This window comes from Chenopodium album, chromosome 22 (genome assembly GCF_948465745.1).
Source record: "Chenopodium album chromosome 22, dcCheAlbu1.1, whole genome shotgun sequence".
NCBI lineage: Eukaryota > Viridiplantae > Streptophyta > Magnoliopsida > Caryophyllales > Amaranthaceae > Chenopodium > Chenopodium album.
In genome coordinates this window covers 1,155,028-1,177,691 of record NC_137855.1, presented here as the reverse complement: position 1 = coordinate 1,177,691, position 22,664 = coordinate 1,155,028, and the positions used below count along the sequence as shown (strand labels likewise).

At 34.5% G+C, this 22,664-nt stretch overlaps 3 protein-coding genes across 3 annotated transcripts; 2 read left to right on the top strand and 1 right to left on the bottom strand.

Moving 5' to 3' along the window:
* Window positions 1–52: 52 nt before the first annotated feature.
* LOC145604890 (serine/threonine-protein kinase Nek6-like) lies at window positions 53–3,803 on the top strand. The gene is made up of 14 exons (XM_081660875.1): window positions 53–211; window positions 522–671; window positions 788–854; window positions 949–1,014; window positions 1,136–1,182; window positions 1,323–1,368; window positions 1,462–1,542; window positions 1,660–1,702; window positions 1,801–1,850; window positions 1,939–2,020; window positions 2,111–2,160; window positions 2,293–2,366; window positions 2,483–2,534; window positions 2,851–3,803. Exons 2-14 carry the CDS (start codon window positions 538–540, stop codon window positions 3,622–3,624), a joined length of 1,566 nt encoding a protein of 521 aa, XP_081517001.1. The 5' UTR covers window positions 53–211; window positions 522–537; the 3' UTR covers window positions 3,625–3,803.
* Window positions 3,804–7,344: 3,541 nt separating this feature from the next.
* Window positions 7,345–9,797, top strand: LOC145604817 (zinc finger A20 and AN1 domain-containing stress-associated protein 8-like). Its single transcript, XM_081660785.1, has 2 exons — window positions 7,345–7,528; window positions 8,932–9,797. The coding sequence occupies exon 2, from the start codon at window positions 8,942–8,944 to the stop codon at window positions 9,467–9,469; it is 528 nt and encodes a 175-aa protein (XP_081516911.1). The 5' UTR covers window positions 7,345–7,528; window positions 8,932–8,941; the 3' UTR covers window positions 9,470–9,797.
* A 3,337-nt stretch (window positions 9,798–13,134) lies between these two features.
* LOC145605414 (uncharacterized) lies at window positions 13,135–15,701 on the bottom strand. The gene is made up of 2 exons (XM_081661458.1): window positions 15,562–15,701; window positions 13,135–14,146 (listed from the first exon to the last, which is right to left on the bottom strand). The coding sequence occupies exon 2, from the start codon at window positions 14,137–14,139 to the stop codon at window positions 13,582–13,584; it is 558 nt and encodes a 185-aa protein (XP_081517584.1). The 5' UTR covers window positions 14,140–14,146; window positions 15,562–15,701; the 3' UTR covers window positions 13,135–13,581.
* Between the last annotated feature and the right edge of the window lie 6,963 nt (window positions 15,702–22,664).

Sequence of the window (22,664 nt, the reverse complement as noted above, 5' to 3'; positions counted from 1 at the left end):
AGCAAAGTTTCTCCTCTTTACCTTATTTTAACCTTTTGTCACACACCTTTAACATTATATGCCACACATACATACACTTCCTTTTTGCTCAAACACTTCTACTACTTTGCTTTTGCTTCAAATCAATCCTCTCTTAATTCCCTTTTCTCTTACAATAATTGATCACTAATTATTTACATTTTTATGCATTTCTTCTCATGATTAATGTAATGTAAGTATAATTTTCCCTTCTTTTATGCTCTTAATTTATGAAATTAAATATCTTTTCTTGTTTCCTATGTATGTACAACTATTTTATCCAATATTTTTTATTCATAATATTTATGTAATATACACTTGCTCATGTTTCTCTCATGAACCAACCTCATAATAAATCCTCTGCTCCACCCACATATTCATTGTGATAATTTTTATATTTATTTTGATTCAAAAATTTTATATTTATAATTATGGTTGTAGCAGCCTTATAATATAAGGTATATTTATTTGATGTTACTTTTATTTTTTCTGACAAATTGAAGAGTTGTGATCTGAACAATGGAGAATATGAGTGATGATGTTGAAAGAGTAGTTGTATCAAAGATGGAACAGTATGAAATAATTGAGCAGATTGGTAGAGGAGCTTTTGGTACAGCATATCTTGTTCTCAATAAATTTGATACTAAGAAAAAGTAAGATTTATTTTATTTCTCTGCATTTTTATATAAGTTTGTCTGAATTTTTATGTTACATATGAAAAAACAAAATTTTGATGATTATATTATATTCTCTTGGATTTTTGTTGTAGATATGTGTTGAAAAAGATTAAATTAGCCAAGCAGACTGAGAGATTCAAGCGAACTGCACACCAAGAGGTTCGAATTTTGATCAAATCATGTGTTATTTGTTACAAAGATGTTGTAATATATGTTGTTTAGGTTGAAATGTTCTGTTTATATGTTTTTGTAGATGAGTATTATAGCAAAGTTGAACAACCCTTATGTTGTGGAATATAAGGATGCATGGGTAGAAAAGGTATAATGCTTTTAACAATTTCGCTTATTTTTGTCTTAAATTCTATGATTTATGTGAATTAATTTTTAAGCATTGCGATAACATGAGCTATTGTAAGAAGAATTATATGATCTGCGTACAGGAGTCTTATGTGTGCATTGTGACAAGCTACTGTGAAGGAGGAGATATGTAAGTTTAAATTGCATTTTTCGGATATTATTGTGTATGTAATGTTCATACGGAGTATAACATAGAATGTTTGGTTCGAACAACAATTTTTATGACTTAAGGACTCGAAAAATGATGTTCAGACTGATCTGATGTTTCAGGACTGAGACGATTAAGAAGTCAAGAGGAACATATTTTCCTGAGGAGGTAAAAAAAAAAAAAAGTTAACAAGTCTAAGGTGATGGGGAGGAAAAAACAACAGCCTAACCAAAGATTTATTATGCTAAAATTTATGAACAGAAACTCTGCAAATGGCTGGCTCAGCTCCTAATAGCCTTGGATTACCTTCATTCTAACCGCGTGTTACATAGGGATATAAAGGTTATTTGTTTGCTCTTGAAGTTCTTGATTGCATTAGAGGACAAAGTGTTTTTCTGATATGTGCATGGACCTAACACCCCCTTTAGTTAACTAATTTCTGTTACATTTCGCTTTCAGTGTTCCAACATTTTTCTTACCAAGGATCAAGATATCAGGCTAGGTAAGATATGCTACAACTCTGAAGAAAGTGGAAGTTACTGCTGTATAGCTATTTCAGTTTCTGACACTTTTTCCGAATATGGTGTAAAACTATAACAGGTGACTTTGGCCTTGCAAAACTGCTTAGCAAAGATGATCTTGCATTTTCGGTATCAGCTTGCATTGCTTGAGATATGTTGGTTACATGGAATTGTATTTTAGCTGATAATACTGATAGATTACTTGCAAAACATGCAGATTGTAGGCAGTCCAAACTACATGTGTCCTGAACTTCTTGCTGAATTGCCCTATGGCTACAAGTCTGATATATGGTCCTTAGGTGGGAATAATGGAATTACGTCGTATAATATATGATACCTCTATGTTTCTGATTAGTGAATGAATGAGTTAAAGGTTATAAATTTTGCAGGTTGCTGCATGTTTGAAATAGCTGCACATCAACCTGCATTTCGAGCACCGGTAATTTGCTATAAATCTAAATCTGCTTACTATGTATTACTATGTATTACTATAAATCTAAATCTAAATCTAAATCTAAATCTAAATCTGCTTACTATGTGCTCTAACCAAGTACAGTTGAACTAAAAACAGGATATAGCAGGGCTAGTGAACAAAATTAACCGGTCCACTATCTCCCCACTGCCAACTATCTATTCTCCTACGCTGTAAGTGACCTATAAGGCTAAATTCAGTAAGATCTTAATCAAAATGAGGCAAAACAATGCATATTTTGCAGCATATTTACTGATCACTGCAGATTGGATCGATTGCCATTATGCAGGAAACGTTTGATCAAGACCATGCTGAGGAAGAACCCGGAACATAGACCAACAGTAAGTAAGGATCCTTATGGGCACCTATGTTACTCGGACTCTTCAATTCACCCCCAAGTGCTCTTGTCAGAGCCTCAACACCCTGACATGTGTATACATGTCATTTTGAACTGAAAATATGGAAGTTTTTCATAAAACAGCCAAGTCTGACACTCTGACCGTGGCACACAAACACGAGTCTAACATGACTACATGAGTACCCAGAGTCCGAGTAGCATATAACTTATGGTCATACTTGTGATACTAAACTTACATTATCTGATAACTAGTGTACATTTTTCTTGGCTACTAACAGAATTTCAATTGATATAAACAGGCTGCAGAGTTGTTAAGGAATCCTCATTTACAACCATACCTCGCTCAGTGCCAAACATCTCCAATCTACCTGCCAGTGAAATCTGAAGTTCCTGCTAACCAAACTAAACCAAACATACCTCGCTTCATCAATAAGCCCAACACTCCCAATGTCAGAAAGGTTGTAAAGGCAAAACCACCATTAGATCTTCCTAGAGTTGCTCGAGTCACACCTAGGAAATCGTTACTCAAGGCAGCATCCTCTTCAGATTCACTTGAAACTAAGGTTGAGACTAAAAGGGTTGATCCAACAAGCTGTTCAGAACGAATATCCAAAGCCGAAGAAGGGCTTAAAGTCATTTCCAACTACATTGAACAGCTCAAGGATGCTGAACTAACAAAAAGTTTCTTCAACATGTTAAGCTCATATCATAAATATGATCATCATAATGAGACTGAAAAACTTGCTGTTGAGTATTTAACTCAGATATTGGAAAAAATCAAGGGAATTCCTGGTAAAACTGAGGACAAAGAATCGATATCAAGAGCTAGTAGTGGTCTAACAACTTTGCCAGAGGAAGAAGGGAAGGTTGAGCTATGTGCACACGTCGAGCATAGAGCAGAAGCACTAGAATCACTCCTAGAGTTATGTGCTCGTTTACTAAAGCAGGATAGATTGGATGAACTTGCAGGCATACTAAAGCCATTTGGTGAAGAACCGGTTTCGTCTAGAGAAACAGCCATTTGGCTCACCAAAGGTTTGATGAATGCTGGAAAACAAGAAATGGGATCTTAGCTATATCTAGAAATTTTGTTTTGTTCCTTGTATAATTGACAATCTTGACTGATATATGTGTTTTCTTCCATTTTAATTTCTTTTGTTTTTGCAAATTAACCAAATGAGAATCTATGTTTTGTGTATTTGCATCATTGAATTTCAGGTATATACTATGTATATGAAATATGATTTGTTCATAAAATTTCCTTTTGTCGAACTGAAATGAAATAAATCGAAGTTGTTGCTCCCGTGTACAAACAGGACGACTCAATTATAAACACCGCACTAAAATTAAAATATTGAAAATTTTGAAGGGATGGAATTTTAAAAAAAAAAAAAGATACACAACATTTAATATACTCGTCTCTCAAATCGTATCCTAATCTTAAATTAACAAAAAAGAAATCTTATGGAAAGCTTTAATGATTAAGAACTTAGGTATCACATCAACTTTTATGAGAAAATTCTTATCATCAAAAGAGGCATAATTATCTTTTCTTGCTGGACTATGCTAGAACAAAGCAACAACACACCACAAATGGTCCAATAATAAAGATACCTAGAAAAATATTAACCAATCTTTAGCCCATCACACACAATCTGCTCCATATATTCCATCAAACAACACATTGATTCACTAATCCCTACACTTTGATGTGCTATTTTTTTTATTAAGTGGTTCTACATATTTGGTTGATTTGGAACAACTAGTCACCTAAATAGGGTAAAATCGCGATTAAACAAACAAAGTTACCTCATTATCCTTGCTTGATTAATTACCCTTGACTTGGTCTTAGATTCATTGAATATGGACAAAATAATCATTTCCTTGAGCCAACATACACTCCATGGTTATTAGACCTTTTTTCCCCTTTAAGGAGTTTGTAGTTTTGTACGGATGTACGGTTATATATACAACACAAATACACACTGTTGATAATCCATTTCACCATATCGAGTAAGACTTTTAAAATAAGAGTACATGTGTATAATCACATTGTACCCCAATCATTCACTTCACCATATCGAGTAAGACTTTTAAAATAAGAGTACACGCGTATAATCAAATCGTACCCCAATCATTTAACTAGAATTAACCTTAGCTCATAAGAATATGAGAAACCAAGTAGAATAAATTGTTATGTTACTTTTGAACCCCATATATTTCTTCGTAGTATAAATGTATACAATTGGTTAGAGGAGTAGCATGCCTAGAAAGAGAAAAATGATTTTGCGCTGGAAAATAAATAAAGTCAAATGACAATTATTGCATGACAAATAAATTATATACATACTCTCATATTGCCTTCGTTGGGGGCTTATATTTTATACTTATCTTCCAAATCTACCATTTTTTTTTTTTAATTAGCTTTAGCGTTGAAAGTATATAAATATTTGACCAACATAATTATATTTGTTAGGAATATATATATATAACCATTAATAAGCTCATTTCTTGTATTCGTACATTATATTTTAAACTTTAAGAAAAAAAACATACGAAGTATATAGTCATGTAAGAAGTATGCCTTTACGTCTCTACCAACCAAATTGCCAAAGTTCAGCCAACAAGAACATTGAAATACTTGTATAAGATTAAAAATACTAATAATAATGTTATTATATTGTTAAACTAAATACAATTTGGAATGAGTCATCAACTGTTGATTCCTGAAATTTGGGTACAAATTACATCACCTTTCACCCCAAGAAAAAGCGAGAGAATATCTTCATGGAATATAAACTTAGTACGAGTATTTTTTATTTTTATTTTTTAGTCTTTGTGATTCCTATCTTATCGTGCTTGTGAAAACTACTGCTTTGTTTATTTTTTTCGAGGGAAAGGGTTACTACATTTCTAAAAAAAAAAAAAAAAAAAAAAACTTAGGCTATGTTCTCTTACGTTGAAATTCTATTCAGTTTAGTTCAGTTCAGCTTAGCTCCTAATGTCCTTCTCTTATAAAATATTCAGTTCAGCTCAGCTCAGTTTAGTTTAGTTCAATTCAGTTGAGTTCAGTCAATGAGAACAGGCCCTTAAGTAAGAATGGTAAATTAGACCTATGTATATAATGTAACTCACTAGCTGGTCGATATATAAAGGTTGTACAACAAATAATAATGTGCTTATAGGAAAGTTTTATCAAAATAATTAGTGTAAGACTATCTCTACATAATCTAAATTTGATTATGAATATTAGTACTCTAATGGGTTACCTAAAGTAGCTTAAAGAATATTTATATATAGTTTCAATGCACTTAAAATTGAGTATGAAATACTTTAAGCTATGTGTATGTATGCTATTATAAACTTCAATCTAAATCGAAACAAGAAAAATAAACTTTGATTTACTATGTCTTCCATTTCACAACATAATATACCTAGTTCATTGAACATCCAAAACAATGTCTCGCACTTCCCCATTTTCATTCATTTCATCAAAAAAATAAGGGAAAATTGACATTTGCTACCGGCGAAAGTATCGTGTGTTACATTTGCTACCCGTTTAATATTTTTTTTTATTTTGCTACCACCCAAAACTCTAAAATATTTATTTCACTACCACCTACTTACACCGTTACTATTTCCGTTAGTTGGGTTTTAGCCACCGTTTCAACCACCTTAAAGCCACCCCTCCACCTCACTGTCACCCCTCACTGCCACCCCCTCCCCTACCCCTCCCGTCCTGCCGACGCCGGCACGAACCCACCCCTCCTCCCTTTCCACCCTACGCAGCCCCCACCCCTACGCAGAGCCCGGATCCCCGCCCCAAACCAAAACCACCCCTCCCCCACCGGAATCCGCTCCCCAGCCCCGTTCCCCCACCGAAATCGACCCCCCTCCCCTTCCCCCTACCCTTTTCGGCCTTCCTTAACCCTAAACCACCACCCCAAAACCACCATAATCGAAACCCTAAATTCGTAGGGTGGTGGTTTAGTGTTGGGGAAGTCTGACAAGGGTAGGGGGAAGGGGAGGGGGGTCGATTTCGGTGGGGGAATCGGGGCTGGGAGGCGGATTCCGGGGGGGGGGGATGGGGAAAGAGGGGGTGGTTTTGGGTTCGGGGTGGGGGTTAGGGCTGCATAGGGTGGGGGAAAGGGAAAGGGGGGCTGCGTAGGGTGGGGGAAAGGGCATGGGGTGGATTCGCGCCGGCAGGGGGGAGGGGGAAGGGGTGGCAGCTGAGGGGAGGGGGTGGCTGGGCTAATTTTCTATTTTTTTTTTTTTTTTTGGAATAAACTTAACGGATTCTTAACAGATTCCGTTAAGTGGTAGTGAAATTTTAACTATTTGATTTTGGGTGGTAGCAAAATAAAAAAAAAAAAATTAAACAGGTAGCAAATGTAACACACGATACTTTCGCCGGTAGCAAATGTCAATTTTTCCAAAAAATAACCTTAGAAAGTCAAAGTCTCATTCCCTTTGACTTTTGTAAGGGGATTGATCTTACTAACTAGTACCGCCAACTCAGTTACACAGGTCAATGCTTAAGAATAGATTAAGAAGGTAAAGAAATTCTCGAAATTCTCAATTCCTAAACGTATAAAGGTAAATGGTGAGGCTTGAACGTGTGACCTAGACTCATCCGTTAACTTGTAGCCAAAACAACGAAAGGAAGGCGTGTAAATCAGTTCCCCGAAGGGAGCGTTAAGAGAAGAGTCCACGACAACGAAAGGGCAAAATGGGAAAGAAAGAAAAAGAAGGATACTTTAGCAATCAGTAATTAGGCGTTCGTTGGCGGAGAGAGAACGTCTCTTTATTAGGAAGACACAAGAGAGGGGAGGAGAGAGAAACTCTTTAGAGAGAGAAACATTGAAAGAGAGAGAAGGAGTTTCTTCTCTCTTTAATTCCCATTTTAACTCCTCCATTTTCTTCTTCTTCTTCTTTCTCTCTCTTCCCCTTCTTCGCGATCTCTTCGCCTTTCTCCAGGTTTGTTCTTCTTTTGGGGTTAATTAGTTTTAAATCTCATTTTAATTTCAATTTTTAAATTTTTGAAAATGAGTTTTTAAATTTATGTTTACCTTTTTGTTTGTTTGTTTGTTTGATCGTTTGATGGGTATTTTTAAATGATTTATTGGGTGTTGGATTTTGGAGAATTAAAGGGTATTTTGTAATGAATTTGATTGAATTTTGTTGGTTAGGGTTTTGAATTTATGATTTTGTTGATTCATTTCTTCCAAATCAGGGGTTTTACATGACTAATTTGAGATGGGTGTGATAGATTTAGCTTTAGAAATTTGAATATTGTATGATTTGTTGAATTTATTGGGTGAAAGATAGAAACTTTATTCGTTGAATATTGGAATTTAATTAATATTGATATGCGTCAATTTTACATTTTTCCTTTTGCTTTATAATTAGGTGCAAAGTTTGATTGATTAAGCATCTGTAATTTGATACCTGTTGGTTGGTTATGTTTCGTTTTCATTTGGTGTGTCCTCTGTTTAATTTAGCTAGTTGTTGCTCTTGCTTTTGGGAAGTTATATCTCGTGTTCTTGTTTAATTTCATTTTTTTTGATATAGATAGAAATCTCATTTTGAATTTGTGTGTATGAGTTAATTACATGTGAAATGGTGTGTGATTGTTAATTACATGTGAAATGGCAGGTATCTTTGGTGAATTGCAAAAAATTTAGGGGAGGTCTCTTGTAGGGTTTAGCTTAGCAAAGAATTTTATACCTCCTACTTTTTATGCTTGTGTTTTAGCATTTTGAATGGTAATGGTTCATTTTCTGTAATCGATGGTCTGTCTTTCTCTCACGGTCTGGACAATTGGAGGTGGCAGGGAATTCTTTGTGGTATTCTCATGTAGTTTCGGTGTTTTAATGTTGAAGTCATATTGGTGTGACATTAGAACATCAAATGGATGAGGGTTTTTCCGCTTGTTTATGCATTAAACATGCAGTTTTAGTGTGCTGGAAGTTCAACTTCTCATGCTGTTCAGTGGCATCATTGTTATTGAAATTGAAATTGAAATGGTGGTTGACAAAGCACATTTAACTCAAGTCTAACATACATTTATACATTAGTTTGTCTGCATTTGTGCCTTGGATGGTTTGTACCTTTGTGGTCATGTATTGAGTGTTTGGCAAGTGTGCGATAAATGGTCATTTTGTTGGTTTCTGGTTTGTGTAGATACATGCCAGAGATGTCGGCTTGTGCAACTGGTAAACCATCTTGGGGCTCCTAGAAATGTTGGGTTTATAATCTGTCTGCAGCTATCTGCTGCTTCTTGTGCAAAAAATGAAAGGCATGCATTCGTAATTTGTTTATTAGAGTTATGCAACTCTTAATCGGTTTATATTTCTTTTTGCCTGTCTGTTTTGCTTCAGAACTTCGGAAATGGATCATGATGAGACTGGATGCCAAGCTCCTCCAGAAGGACCAATCTTGTGCATTAATAATTGTGGATTCTTTGGGAGTGTGGCAACGATGAACATGTGCTCCAAGTGCTACAAAGATGCAGTTCTCAAGCAGGAGCAAGCTAAACTTGCCGCATCATCTATTGAAAATATAGTGAATGGTTCATCAAGTGGCAACGGCAAGGAACCTGTTGTTGTTGGCACTACAGTGGATCTGCAAGTCAAACCTATTGAACTAAAAGTCGTACCTGCACCAGAGTCAAGTGTATCAACAGAATTGGTGGAGGAAAGTGGAGACGCTAAGCCAAAACAAGGGCCTAGCCGTTGTACCACTTGCAAGAAAAGGGTAGGCTTGACGGGATTCAATTGCCGGTGCGGTAATCTTTTCTGTGCCACACATCGCTATTCAGACAAACATGAGTGCCCCTTTGATTACCGCACTGCTGCTCGTGATGCCATAGCTAAAGCCAACCCTGTTATTAAGGCTGAAAAACTCGATAAAATCTAAGGCTGGAGGTGTGAAGTTCAAGCATTCAAAAATACGATGCATCCTTTTCTCCAACGAGACTTCTCTTTGAGTTGACTGCATATTATCAAGAAGGTGTCCTCTACAATGGATATGTTTGCTTGGAGAAACGGCGAATTAGGATAGCTTTGCAGCTTCAAGTTATTCTCTGTTTGTGATTGCCTTAAATGTTGTTGGCTCCGATTATCTCTCTTCTACCTGTGCTGGTTTGATGGACAATCTCTTAAATTAGCTTTGTAATGTGTCCCTTCTGGCTGAAAAAATGGCATTATGAGTAGTTTATGTGAAAATGATTTGTGATGTTTAAAAATGTCTTCTTCATTCTGTAAACTAACAATTGTTCTTACTTAAACCTATTCATTACGCCGAGCACAGGCAATCATACCCTCGCCCCGTGCCCTAAGTGGATCAAATATTATTTACACTATCCTGTTTTGTGAGAAGTTACCCAAAAAATTTGGGACTATACTAGGATGTTTGAATGATGGTATAAATCTAATAACATGGATGGAACTTAGGATCAACGAGCAAAAGGAAAATTTAACACGTTAACTGAAATAATTGTTTATTAAATTATGAGAAGTGGTCTAACAAGAATGAATTCAATTAATATTGGTAAAATATTTTATCATCAATTTTGCAACCTAAAAGTAATTTAAACGAAAGTGGGTATTGACTATTGCAACAAGAACAATGCACTAAAAATATGGTGGATTGGTGGATGTCTAGATGAGCCAAAACATAATCCAATACTACGTAGGCTTTTAGACTTATTATACAATGAGTTCATCAAAAGTTTTCTCGTTGCAACATTATTAGACTTTACTTTATTTTTTTTTATTGGATCAGCGATAGTAAGATTTTCTGTGTAGACCATGTTCGATACAAGTTCGAATATTTTAACTCAAAGTCGAACCATGTTCAATATTTCCGATCATAGCAAAGACGTGACAAGTTCGAATGTATCAACTCAAAGACGAAAATGTTACTCGTATGACTCGAGTAGATCACAAGGTGGCTAGTTGGTTGTTCTATTTCTATTATCATCATTACTCACAAGCCTGTGCCCTTAGACGAGTAATTTGAATTTTGAAACACTGACGACCTTTTTCATGTAAAATTGTAAAGGACTAATCATATTAACTTGGTATGCAATTAATCGTCTCCTAAAAAGATGTAGCTCTCTGGAAAAAGAAGTAGGCAGCAGGTAAGCTGTCTTCCCCGAGAGTATAGCCTTTTGTATATTAACTTGGGGCAAGCTATTGTAGCCTGTATTTAGAGTGGCTAATCTCTTTTATGACATGATACAACTAGATTTAAGTCCAACACCGATAAAAAAAAGGTACCGAGTAATATAAACACGAATGATCCGTATCTGACATAATTTGAATTTTTTTTATCATACTCCGTATTGTGTAATCTTTTTAAGCCAATCAAACACGAACATGTACAACGAAACCAAATTCAACACTAAATATCTTGTAAAGAGTATGATTTGATGACATAATTTGAACTTTTTATCATACTCCGTATTGTGTAATCTTTTTAAGCCAACCAAACACGAACATGTACAACGAAACCAAATTCAACACTAGATATCTTATAAAGAGTACGATTTGAAAGGTTTTGAGCACAATCTGAAATCGTCGAAATAACAAACTTGAAAGCAACCAGTTTACTGAAAGGCAAACCCTACTTGTGGGCTTGTGTGTGTTCAGGACTTCAGGATCAGGAGTTGCCTCTTCATACATCCCACTGGATTATGGGGAAGACAGGTTGTTGCTCACATAATTGTCAGGATGTTGTTGGATTTTTTTCCTCTAATTTTTTTTATTTTTTTGGATTAATAGTTGGAATATAAACTTTATTTTTGATCTCTATAGAAGTTTACTGTTAAAAGGTTGACAGCTGCAATTGATATTACAGTCTGCTTCAACATTCCATGTGCAATTCATCAAGTGAATGAATATGGGGAGGCATGATTTTGGCCATACCATGTTGCATGGGCAAGAAGTGTTCTTTCTAGTTTCTACTCGTACACTCCATTTATTGCCTGGCGAAACGAGTAAGGGTAGTCATACAAGTATACATAGTCAGTTTAATTAAGCAGGACATATAAAATTTGGAATTGTTTAAGTTGACAAAACACAGAGAATAAGGGAAGTTGCTTACTGAAACCGGCCTAAGGAAGTTCGGCGTTATGTAGCCAGCCAAACACCTTCCTACACCTTCCACAAGAATCAGAAAATTTTAAGTGTACAGAGTAATTCGTAATTCGTAATTCTTAAGTGCAACCAAATGACCACTATAGTAGTTTCAGACTGTAGAATGGTTGCAGACAGTTTGCTAATTTAATCCTTTAATTGTTTTGACATTCAAAGTGAAATGTGTAGCAAATTACACAGCTATTATTCTTATGTCTCTAATAAGCTCCCAATCCACTACCATATATTTTCTTGTTGTAAGGGATATTGAGGCAAGCCTCGAATAGAAAACAGAAATTCTTCGATGAGTCTAGGAGAGAAATTCCTACTTCAAAGATGAACCTCTGGAAGGGGTGCACAAAATATACCATGCAACTGGAATCACAAAATATCGCGCTGCTTGCCAGATGCCACACCACACTCGCAAGCAGTAAGAACAAGCATTCCTAGCACTTAGGTGAAGGGTGGCTTACCAACTGTTCAGTAGTCCCTTAATCTCAATCCAGAGGAAACCAACTCTACTCTGAACTACAATTTGGCTAAGGTCAACATAACATCCGATTTGTTATTTGCCTTCATCATTCTCAGCTAGGCGCGTCTATAAACAGTCATTTCAAGTGTCTTAAAAAGAACTATAGAAGTCTCCATTGAACACACTCTAATCATCATATATCAAAACCTACTAATAAGATTAGCCTATGAGTTCAGTGACACCATTTCCAACTCAATAGTTTTCTCAATCTTCCAACTTTAAAATTTCTTTCCTCCATCACCTAATATTATCCACTGGATAGTTTGAAGATAATGCCTGATACTCACAGTCTCTCTCCTTCGGGTTATTTTATACTCACTCTTTTCCACAAGACTTGCGTTTTTAGTCTTCTGCATCTTTAGAAAGCAACAAGAGGACATACTGAAAGTCACTTAGTAGTCCCAGGAGCACCATGGCAGACCATCAAAGAAGAAACCAGTCTCCCGGCCAATATATTCAGCTCTAACAGCTTCAACAAATTGCCTGCCAGAAAATTTGCATAATACAAACTTCTTCCTATAATCTATCACAAAAATTATTCACCTCTTATCAACTACGAGTTGAGCTTAAACATTCTCATTGGTATCGGTCAGGAAAATTCACCAATTTTTTTTTTTTCCCTATATTGTTCTAATGAGGAAGAACCACCAATTTTCACAATATGCTAACTTACGAAAATAACAAATCCTAATAAAAGAAGGGTTTCAGTAAGATAGGCCTAATCCTGTGAAAGTTCACGAATTGTCCATGGTACTAAGAAGCAGTAACACCATTTAATATGCATAAGCACAAAGCATTCTAAATAATGTATGCAAGTTAGCCAAAATCTCAAATGATAACAAATAAGGTTCTCCATTCCTGATTCACTAGATCAATTTAACCAACTGCCCACCTTATATAAGATAAAGGAATTAACCAGTAAAAATTGTCTCGTATGATTTATAAACACAGACGGTACCATTGTTTCAATCATATGCTCATATAGTCATATGCTTACATCATATGTATAACATGACAACCTTCCATACAATTAATCAACAAGACCCCACATAATTGTGTACTAAAACAAAAGCATGTCTTGCAACATCCATATTTCAAAAGGTATTAACTTGTAAAACAGTTTCGTAACAAAAGATAACAGGAAGGCTGACTCATACAATCATGTTAGATTAACTGGGAAAGTATATTGGTTCCAAAATTGCGGCAAGTCCAACAAGACTTCTAGTTTCTAAGCTCTCAAGTTTTTAAGCTCATGCTTATACATTATTTGAACATTCTATCTCTACTTCCTCTTAAAAGGGTCTGCAATTCAGAACCTTGTTCTAGCAATATATAATCAAAAGAGATCAACAGAAGAATCAAATGGACATTCCACTAGATTCAGCTTCGAGATACTTACACATTCTCTCCATAACCTCTCTGCCCTTGACACTGTTCTGCAAGAACTTATCAACACATCGCTGCTCCACCTTCTCTGCCATTGAAGCAAGGGCTGATAATGGCTTTATCCTGATGCTAGTCTCTTGTCTGCAGAGAGTCCATGCAGAGGGATTGTCAGGGTGAGGATCATACCGTATTTTCTCCTCAACCTCAACAAACTTCTGCATACTAACATTCCGAGTAATAAGTTGCATTGAACGTGATTGAGCATCAACAACCGTAGATTCAACACAATGGCAGATATCCTGGCCAACCATCTTGCGAATAAACCATGGTCCAGGAGCATGGATTGTGATTGCCCTAGTGGTGTAAAGCTTCCCAGTATCAGGTTCTAGCTTCCTATTCAAAGTGTCAACTTCAAGGATGTGAGAGAGAGTGCGTTTGTTCTCTGGATCAGAAAATTTGCGCCAAGATGCAGATGTCACTCTTTCCCATGGATGCTGGTAGACATGCTCTTGTTTGTAGGCCTTCACCATCACGCCCCTGTGGACAGATTAAACTTAAATAAGAAACAATTCGATACATAAATTTCTACATTTTCTTTTTTTTTGAAAACATAAATTTCTACATTTTCATTTATACACATTACTTAATCCAAGTGGTTGCAACAAATAAATTATCCATCATAATTCAAAAGAAGCACACAGTACAATCAGATGGATAATGCAGCAAAACTTTGTTATTCCCTAATTTCTCACAATTTGTGGGTGAAATTCACACATGCAGACCAGAAGGAACACAGCACACTAACAAAACAAGAGATTCTAAATTCCTACAGCTAGAAAAGGAAATGGAGGAACTTAAACTTAAAAAGAATATCAGGGTTTCTCAAATCAAACTAAACAACTCACAGTGACAATATATCAATATGTTAATAATCTTAAGAGTATGGACTCAACTTCCCATCCACATCCAATTTTCCAAAATCCATAAGATAAAACACTCAACAACATATACTCTATTTTTATGTTTTACCTCAAAAATTAAGCTAATTTATAGCATTAAATCCACTTACGGGAATAAGGCTTTGATTGATATAGCATAAGATCAAGACACATAGCACCAAACATTGATAAAGTTTCCACCTAAATGAGATTAAGGGATTGAAAAACACTAACACGCTGTTCGCAACTGACATATAAGTTTAAACCAATGAGGTAAACCAACAATCTCAGGAATGCTTTCATCATCTCTCCTCCAACCTTGTCCATTTAGTCAATTATGGGTGTAAGAATAACCAAGTGGCTTGAACCCTAACTTTTTCCGGGTTGATCTTAAATTTATAAGCTCAAAGGCGACTTGGCTTGAATACTAATACACAATTACATATGCTCAAGGCCGATTTGAACTCGTACATACAAGCTCAAGATCAGCTAAAGGCTCATTTAATTTGTTGTTCTTTCTTATCAATTTAAGTCTAAATAGCTCCTGAAATCTCTCAGAGGAAGGCAGGAAGCTAGCTCAAAACCCCAACAACTACAATCATCAAAATACAGAAAATGAAAAGGAAAAAAAAAAAAAAAACGATTTTATATTGATTTCCTTCAAAATTCAAGCATAAGTAACAGAAAATTAACTAAATTTAAATTCCTAAAGTTAATCTAACTATTGTCTATATAAGATCCTAAGAAAAACCCTAATTTGGATAGCTCCGCCGCATCAACCACCAAATCAATGACTAACAATGGCGAAATTTTACCACGATTCCTCACAAACCCAGCTCCCAAATCAACCCAAAAAGCAAGAAATCAACGAATTATGAAATTCAATTATCAATAAATTCAAGTAATAGTCAAAATTAACAAATTTATTCAATAATTGAAGCTGGGCATTGATTGGAAACATACGAGATATTAAATTAAAACTAATTATTTGCATAACATAGAAAAATAACTTACCTTGTGAGATTTGGGAAGATTGAAAGGTAGAGATCAAAGTAGATACGAGTTAGGGGTGGATTTTTGCAGAGCTGAAATTCTTTCTGCGTTGCAAACCCAAACTAAAAGAAACCGTTTTTTTTGTTTCTTGAGGAGTAATACCTTTTTTTTGTTTTTGTTTTTAAATTTTTATTTTATTTTTGTATGGTGGTAAATATCTTGGAAAGACTAGATGGGAAGCCTCGGGCTCGGGAGTTTGAGGTTCAATCTTCGCTAGGCGCGTTTTTAGGATGAGGATCTCTTATTCTTTCTTTCTAATTTTATTTGAAAACTTTAATATGGAGTAGAATTGAATTTTTGAAAAGTTTAAAGGACATATTAGCGAGAATTAGAATAAAGGAAGAAGGTAAAAATGGGGCACAAATGTAATATTACCTTGGTTCAATTTTGTAACTTTTTTAATAGGGTTATCATATTTTTTCTATCTGTGTTTAACTTTAAAATTGAGTCTATAAGTAAACTATAATTTCTCTAAACTTTAAGCGACAACTCTATTGTATAAATGCCAATCTTTCTTCCTAGCTCTTTAAAACTTTAATCTATCTCACTCTTGCGGAGTTGTGAACCCTAAACCGTTTGTCATATGGATGGAGTGTAAAGATATCAACCCTAAATCGACAAACTAAGATGACAGGCTAAAGTCGTATCACCTAATCAAAAATAATTACCTAAGTCCACTAGCTTATGCAGATAGGGAAGTAGGGTCGAATCCACAGGGAAACAAGTCTTTCTACTCCTAATTAATTATTATAATCTAAATTATTAAAGTAACCAATATTTTTGTGAATAAAAGTCTATACTACGAAGAATATAAGTAGGGAGAATAAAGGATAGAGAAAAATCAATGAATTAAATACCTAGGGCATAGGTTCACCAATAAATAGTACTCTAGGGTAAAACATAATAATCAATCATCAATGCATCAATTAACCAGATTATAAAGGGCTTTCGCTACGTATTACAATCACAGAATTAATCTACCGGTATTAAATCTCATCTCTCGAATCTCGACTTAACCATTTATAAATTAACCTGCCTATTGAAACTAGACCTAAACATCAATTCTCATCTCTCGAATCTCGAATCAATATTGTCAAACTCATGCATAAAAGATCAGGCCTAATCTAGTCACAGAGCATTAAATCAATCAATAGGAAATTAATATAGCATTGATAATTAATAACAATAAATTACCCCTTCATATTATTTATGGATCCCCATAAACCCTAGAAAGAGAACTACTTACACATAATTAAATTTAAACTAATCAAAGCAATAAAAGAAGACATGATAGAAGAAAGAAAATAAATAACCGAAATTAAACCAAGAGTTGTAGAGAGAGAAACAAGAAAGAAAATAATACTAAGAGTTTAATTAAGAGGAGAGAGAAAAGTTCGAGAGAGAAAGAGAAAAGAAAACTAAATTAAAAGAAACTAAAACTAATAATAAACACAACTAAACTAAAACTACTACTACAAACTCCCTCACGTAATACTACTATCCTATTTATATAAAGAAAAACAAAAAGGAATTCCAACCCCACTCAAACTAATAAAACAAAGCCTAACAAAGCTAACAATAAAAGTTGCGGGAAGTTGGAGTTCGGAATTTGCAGGCCCAAAAGCAACCAACAACTCAACAATCTTAACGCTGAAGATGTCCATCTGACCGGGCCAGGCCTCGCCTGATCGGGCCCGGTCAACTGGAGCTGCGAGATGGGCTTCAATGCTTGGACTTTGTCTTTTAGAATTCACTAGCCCAAGTTTCTTCACTTGTTTGGTCCGTAATAATAACTTGTAAAATCTTGGACCTCTTCATATATCGAGCCCTTAATCATCGAACCAAATTTAATTAACTCGATCTTGGGCTTAAAATATACGGTCATAAAATACGATCCGACTCCAATATCTTTGTAGTGGCTCCATAAGCTCGGGAATTATCATAAATCTGCAAATTCCTACAAAATAAAACCAACTCTACAAAAACACTAGAAAACGTATATTAGTAATAAAAATAGCTCCGTAGAGCTCAAATAAGCACAAATATGACCGTGGGACAGGGAATAAAAATATATATAAATTAGACTTATCATAAGACCAACTTGAATTTATTGCAAAAAAATCTTACATGGTGAATTGATTAAATACACAAACTTGTATTTTTCTTAAAATGTTCATTTAATTAAAATCTCCATCTTATCTAGTAGGATTTGAATCTCAAACCTTTGAGATCTGAGGTAAGAACATTACCAAGTAAGCCAACATTTTGTTGGTTGTTAAGTTAATGTTATGTTGTGAATAGAATTGTGAACTTATTTGTGTCGATTGAAATATGTGTATTTCATTATGTATTAACATTTTTTCGATTTGATCCACCCCGACACCGGTCGAATGTGACTCTATCTCAATTGTATGCAAACGAGATGGAGGGAGTAGTTTACTTGGTGAAAATTTTAAATCATACCTAAATTATATTTTCACATTTGTTCATAATAATTAACACACCCTACAACACTAATTAGACCGTACATATAAATAACGAGAATGTATTATGTGCGTCTTGCTGCACGAAACACTTCATACGTCAAAGTGTAAATATAGGCAGTAAAAAAAGACGCGGGTTTAAAGCCCGGTACAATCGGGCTTCGTCATGAAATTCAATCTCAATACCTACTACGAAGTAAACAACATTTACCAAGTCGAATGGTCAATTATTACTCCCTCCGTCCCCAAATGATAGTCCCTTATGGCTTATGGCCTATTTTTAGTCCCAAATTGATAGTCCCATTTGCTTTTTTCAAGTACCATTAATATCAATTTTTTATCAAAATTCTCTCTAATACAACAATATTTGTGCAAATTTATTTTTTTAATATAAATTTTGTTTTTCAATGTACTTTTATTACTTTCTCTCTCTATTATTTTACATACCCAATGTAAATTTATTTTTCCAATATAATTTTACTACTTTTATTTAAGTTTCTTAATTTTCGTGATTTTTTTCCATAAGGGACTATCAAAAGGGGACGGAGGGAGTATTTTATTACGAAATAGAGGGACTACATATTCTCTTTCAAGCGGAATTATGTTGGCGGGAAACGCAAACGTTGGAAAAAAAAAAAAAAAAAGAAAAAAAAACAACAACAACGATAAGAGGAGCCATGGCAATTGGCAAGGTGACTTGAAGAGAGAGAAAGATGGCAGATTAACGGAGCTTTCGTCGTATGATGAATTCTTCGTGCTTCAATCTCAGGTAAGCTAGATTTCGACTGATTTTAGTGTTTTAATGTTTGATAAGCTTTTGTTTGATTATGATTCCAAATTCCATTTTTAGGGTTTTCCGTCATTCAATGAATTTGAATGCAATCGGTTGCATCAAATCTTGAATTCTAGAAATTAGAGTTCGAATTGACTTTAAATTAGGGTTTTCCTTTTGGTGATGATCAATTTTGCTGATCTCTTTGATTTGCAATAGATTGTGCATTGAATTTTGCTTTTAATTTATGTATAGCAGAAGTATTTTGTTTTAAGACAAGTAATTTAGTATCGAAATTGGTGAATTGAAACGATGATTCGCTATAATTAGGGCTATACTCGATAAATGTGATTCTATGGTAAAGTATATTAATAATTGTAAGTTTATAAGTGTTAGATTGTAATTAATTTTTTAGGTTGGAAGAAATTCACAATTGCATCCACAATTTAGAATTGATCTCAACGACGAATGTTTTTGGGAGGTCTGAATGTATGTATGTATGTATGTATGTATGTATGTATGTATGTATGTAATGATTATTAAAAAGTTTGTTTCGGATGTCCGGTTGGAAAAGTTGAACTAGTTTCCAATCTAATAAAGATGTTAAGCTGATGAACTTGTAAAATGAAATACATTTTGATTTTCCAGTATGCAGGAGATTTTGTGTTGCTTAAAATTTTCGTAGTCCTCCATTTTATGTAAACTTTGTTTTCCTTCTTTTCTTTTTCAGAATGAAATCGTGTTTTTTCTCATTTTGTGATCAATGAATTAGGAAAATTATTCTTGTTAATGTTCTTCAATCGCCTGTGCTTTCTATTTTTTGGCAACCCATGAATTATGTCTTTCAGACCCTCAACTTTTATTTATGTAAATCAAATTTAGGGAATTGTTCGATAAAACCTATCTTCCAAGTACAACTTTTTAATTAGCAAGTTGGGTCTCTTTGTTTTTGCCCTAGAGCACTTAGCACCTTTGCTTATTGTCGCAAATTGAAGATTATGGATGGGACTCAATCAGACCAGATATTAGAAGCTTATAGGTCTTGAAGTCAATGAGTAGAGCAGAAAAAGGGATTGGATAGTGACGATGCATGATTATTAACAGTACTAAGACTACTAACTACTAAGTTATATGAACTATGACTTCAAGCTGGCTCATAAACATGAAGGTACAATCAGTTTACATTTATCATGACTTGTTGGGGATCCTTGGGGTTCTGATGAGAGTATTGATTTCTGGTTTTACGACATTTGAATTCTAGTGTTATAAACATTTTTCACAGCAAGACATTTGATCACATAATGTCTATTCTGGTGTCAGGGTAAGTGAAATATTACTCTATCAAGCTGCTTTTCAAGATTTGTAATTTAGTAAATATAGAAATAGATGCATCTTGATTCTTGAAAAGGGTATGTCCCTATATGATTTCTGATTCGTATTGATCTCATGATTGACGGATCTTTTCCCTTATTTGAGTTTATGGAATTCAGCTTCCGGTGTCATTTGTTACTTACCTTTCATAATTTTAAGCCACACTTATGGTCTTAGAATTGTTGTCTGAAATTCATGCTGTTTCTACAGGCTACAATCAGTGGTATACTGTGCTATATAGATTCTAGTATTGCCACACATAATTATGCAGTTATTTCACAAGTTAACCTAAATTTTAATTCACTGATTGTACATAGCTATTTTCAGCTGTAAGTAAACCGTGTTGTAAGAATAATAAATGTATCATCACTAAATTAATTAGTCCTTTCTGAAGTTTAAAGTCTCCCTGAGCTCTATATGTATGCATTTTTAGGGGGATGTGCTAGTACAATCATGGAGACCTTATTAACTGTGTTTGGTGAAACTGATTATTGTCAAATTTATGGATGTTGTGACAACATGCTACATATATTTATCTGTCAACTACATGTTTGGTGAAACTGATTATTGTCAATTTATGGTTATTGCAACAACATGCTACATATATTAATCTGTCAGTCAGTTCAATAATACATGAAACCATTTCTGCATTGTATCATTGTATGTTGCTGGTGGACAAAATTGAAGAGGCCAAATCAAATATAATAAGCCCTTCCTCATTTGCACGATGTTGTTGTTGTAGAGATTCAATAAGCATGTTGCAGTGGAAAGAGATAGTTTGCTGTTGCATGTCTTGAGACTCTTGACATTCAATTACAGTAAAATCCTTTCCCTGAAGTTTCTTCTTGTTGAGTGGTCAATGTAGAATGTTTAGGGCAATGCTTTCAATGAGCCCCTACTTTTCATGCATTGTATATTAAGAAACATCATGAACTTAATGTTGGATCTCCTAAGTTTAGAATTTGCTTATCTGTCTTTCTCTTCTTATTTTTATTTTATTATTTGATATTTGGCTTGCAGGGTGGAGGGGAGTTCAAAGCATTACTAACTCCATTATTGCAGTTGGCTTGATGACTAATAATCTGTTTTGAGTAGCTCTTAAAGAGCATCAACTGATTCATTATTAGATGCACTTAAAAAATCCACCCTAGGTAAAGTTATGGAGCTTCCTTGCTTGAGAAGATATATACAAGTTTTAGAGTTGGATAAGATGATTCTTAGTTCTATTTGCTCCACTTTTGTGCAACACCTCACCTACCTGAACTGTAGTAATAATGCAAAAAACTGGCCAAGTTAATATAAGGTTCGTTCAACTTTATTTTTTTTTTCAATCTTTTGTTCTTCCCATATTTGTCAGTATAGTTTTATATTTTTTTGACTGTAATCAGTGACCACTGCCTAATTTATATAGTCTGCACTAGAAGTTTTCCTTTTGCTTTCCACCCCTTATCTGCAGGGATGTAGCAGGATGACTGCATCGCACTGTCAGGGAGTTCTGTTTACATGAAGGAATATAAAGCTGATAATCTACTGAACTGTTATGGTAAGCTGTCTGACTTGTGCCTAAATAAAATTTTAAAGTTACTTTTGGTGCTTTGCAGTTTGCATTGTTAGAATCTTAGAGCAGAAATAATTTCTACTATTTTTGGTTTGTGCACTGAACATTCATTAGTCAGATGTTGGTATACTTTTATTTGTACTATTGTTTACTTGCTTGCTTGCCATGCTTGGTTCTTGAGGTGTTCCTACTTTTTCGTCTATATCTTGCTGGGACATTGTGCTATGGGGTTCAGATCTATAGGTTAGATATTTTAAGTTTAGCGGTGCTGGTGGTAAATGGTAATAAAAAGCAGATAATTTGGTTTACTAGTGATGATATAATGAACTTTCTGTTCCTGAATAAAATAAATAATCAATAAATTATCAACTTAAAAAGTTGGATGCCGTGCCTTGCAGGATATCAGATAAACCAATTTTTTGTCAGTATATTTTAACTAAAGCTTGCATATGCTATTAAGAGTAAGTTAACATTCCATATTTCAGACTAGTTGAAGTTATCTGCTGAGAATTGCCACAAACTGTATTTACTTAACGTATGTACAGACTTTCTGCTGATTTTGCCTAGGTGGTAGAGCTGAGTCTTGGGCTTATACTATTGCTAAATGATCATAATTTAAATTGGATATTGATTCTTTATTTGCTTTGGTCTCTGTGTATGCGTATTCGTGGAATATCCGGTATCATTCAATTATGATGTACTATGTATAGTTAAAAAATCTGATGAGATGTTTAGAATTATATGCTCAATTATTGATTGTGAGAGTTAACTGTTTTTAAAACATCTATAACAAAAAAACTCCTTCAGTTGGGAAATATTGAAATGCAAGTAAACATAAGCATAAATGTCTATGCATCAACAGATGCATGAAGTCAAATTT